Below are 3,036 nucleotides of genomic sequence, written 5' to 3' on the forward strand. Positions count from 1 at the left end.
ACCAATGGCATTTTTTACAGAACTAGAACAAAAAATTTCACAATTTGTATGGAGGCACAAAAGACCCCAAATAGCCAAAGAAGTCTTGAGGGAAATAAATGGAGCTGGAGGAATCAGACTCCCTGACTTCAGACTATACTACAAAGCTACAGTAATCAAGACAATATGGTACTGGCACAAAAACAGAAACATAGATCACTGGAACAAGATAGAAAGCCCAGAGATAAACCCACACACCTATGGTCAACTAATCTATGACAAAGGAGGCAAGGATATACAATGGAGAAAAGACAGTCTCTTCAATAAGTGGTGCTGGGAAAACTGGACAGCTACATGTAAAAGAATGAAATTAGAACACTCCCTAACACCATACACAAAAATAAACTCAAAATGGATTAGAGACCTAAATGTAAGACCGGACACTATAAAACTCTTAGAGGAAAACATAGGAAGAACACTCTTTGACATAAATCACAGCAAGATCTTTTTTGATCCACCTCCTAGAGTAATGGAAAATAAAAACAAAAATAAACAAATGGGACCTAATGAACCTTCAAAGCTTTTGCACAGCAAGGGAAACCATAAACAAGATGAAAAGACAACCCTCAGAATGGGAGAAAATATTTGCAAACAAATCAACAGACAAAGGACTAATCTCCAAAATATATAAACAGCTCATGCAGCTCAATATTAAAAAAACAAACAACCCAATCCAAAAATGGACAAAAGACCTCACTAGACATTTCTCCAAAGGAGACATACAGATGGCCAAGAAGCACATGAAAAGCTGTTCAACATCACTAATTATTAGAGAAATGCAAATCAAAACTACAACGAGGTATCACCTCACACCAGTCAGAATGGGCATCATCAGAAAATCTACAAACAACAAATGCTGGAGAGGGTGTGGAGAAAAGGGACCCCTCTTGCACTGTTGGCGGGAATATAAATTGATACAGCCACTATGGAGAACAGTATGGAGGTTCTTTAAAAAACTAAAAATAGAATTACCATATGATCCAGCAATCCCACTACTGGGCATATACCCAGAGAAAACCATAATTCAAAAAGACACATGCACCCCAATGTTCACTGCAGCACTATTTACAATAGCCGGGTCATGGAAGCAATCTAAATGCCCATCGACAGACGAATGGATAAAGAAGATGTGGTACATAAATACAATGGAATATTACTCAGCCATAAAAGGAATGAAACTGGGTCATTTGTTGAGACGTGTATGGATCTAGAGACTGTCATACAGAGTGAAGTAAGTCAAAAAGAGAAAAACAAAGATCGTATATTAACACATGTAGCTGGAACCTAGAAAAATGGTACAGATGAACCGGTTTGCAGGGCAGAAGTTGAGACACAGATGTAGAGAACAAACGTATGGACACCAAGTGGGGAAAGCTGCAGGTGGGGGTGGGGATGGTCGTGTGATCAATTGGGCCATTGGGATTGACATGTATACACTGATGTGTATAAAATTGATGACTAATAAGAACCTGCTGTATAAAAAAATAAAATTAAAAAATTTAAGAAAAGAGTAAATGGTAAGAATGCATACGTTCTACTGTAGAAAGCAAAATGTATACTGAATGCTGATAATGTGGTACAGTGTGTAAGCAATTATAAGCAATTTAGTATATTCCCATGCTAAGCACAAACCCAGATTCCAGAATTCATTATCTTCACTAATGTAAGAAAGCCAGTTCATGTGCAAAACTAAAGCAACAAGAACAAACAAAGCATCTTTATTTCTCTACCATAAAACTGAGCCTTTTCATATAATACATGAAGAGCACATGAGGTATACTGAAGGTTTTAGCAAAAGGATAAAATAAATAAAATATAGCAATATGTTAGGAAGCAAATAGGAATATAATTATAAGCATTCATTATTAGCTATACGATTATTATTCATCTCACTCATTTAATGAAAAGGGAAACCATCTTTTGCCACAACTTTGAGGTACTTGATGAGATAGATCTCTGTTTTTTTCTTTTTTTTTTTTGCAGTACGTGGGCCTCTCACTGTTGTGGCCTCTCCCGCTGTGGAGCACAGGCTCCGGACGCGCAGGCTCAGCGGCCATGGCTCACAGGCTCAGCCACTCCACGGCACGTGGGATCTTCCCGGACCGGGGCACGAACCCGTGTCCCCTGCATCGGCAGGCAGACTCTCAACCACTGCGCCACCAGGGAAGCCCAGATACATCTTCTTAGTCACCAAAGCAAAGTTTGCAGAGTCCTAGATACAAAGAACAATAAGTTAACAGATAATCTAACAGACTTACCCGTTCTGCAGATGCCTCATCCCCTGGCAGACAAGCAGCAGCAGCAGCAGCAGCACAAGCTATTTCCATCACGGTGGAGCTGGTAGGAGCATCAGTAGTGGATGAAGATCTGGGTCGGCCGGACTGCATAACAGTTGCCATCTCCTGGCCAGACTTCCTGTTGATTTGGGGACTTCCCTTTGGGGCCTCTGGCTTGCCCCTCCTACTATGCAAGCTCGTCCCTCTCTTCATCTTGGGTGGCACTCGGATCTGCTGCAGGACACGATTCAGAGCTGTGGGGTGGGTGGGGACACCATCAATCTCAGCACACGCGTTCTGGCTTTCCAGATCCATTTCGGGTTCTGGATCTGCCTGAATTTGTTGCACATCATGTGGAGACACTGATGACCTCCTGCGCTGGTGCTGGAAGAGATGCTTCAAGCCTTGGCCAATCACATTAATGTTCTCCAAAGCATTGTGGGTCATTTTAGACAACTTTTGTTCTGATTCTGTCTGCTTTCTGGCCTCTGCATCTTGGGATTTGCCTCCAGGATCAGGGTCCTCAAATAACTGTTCACTGCCCGAAGGCTCCATCAGTAGACTTAATACGATTATTTGCAAACTCACAAATTTTTAAACACACCAAGACTGTCAAATTAGGTAGGCATTGCTTCAACAGTAACTACACATGCAGCTTTGAGACGAAGGCTTCATGCCTATCTAATGTTAAAAAAGAAAAAAAAAAAAAAAAAAAAAACCC

At 41.0% G+C, this 3,036-nt stretch overlaps 1 protein-coding gene across 2 annotated transcripts in view; it reads right to left on the bottom strand.

Moving 5' to 3' along the window:
* The window catches only part of TMCC1 (transmembrane and coiled-coil domain family 1), a 171,005-nt gene that overhangs the window by 164,042 nt on the left and 3,927 nt on the right, over window positions 1–3,036 (bottom strand). The window contains exon 2 of one of the 2 annotated variants that reach the window (XM_007461566.1): window positions 2,298–2,996. In XM_007461566.1, the coding sequence (XP_007461628.1) occupies window positions 2,298–2,870 (573 nt within the window). In that variant the 5' untranslated portion in view covers window positions 2,871–2,996. The remainder of the gene's footprint in view (window positions 1–2,297; window positions 2,997–3,036) is intronic. The other variant, XM_007461567.1, reaches the window with a different exon arrangement.

This window comes from Lipotes vexillifer, unplaced genomic scaffold, assembly GCF_000442215.2.
Source record: "Lipotes vexillifer unplaced genomic scaffold, Lipotes_vexillifer_v1.1 scaffold889, whole genome shotgun sequence".
In the NCBI taxonomy this organism is placed as follows: Eukaryota; Metazoa; Chordata; class Mammalia; order Artiodactyla; family Lipotidae; genus Lipotes; species Lipotes vexillifer.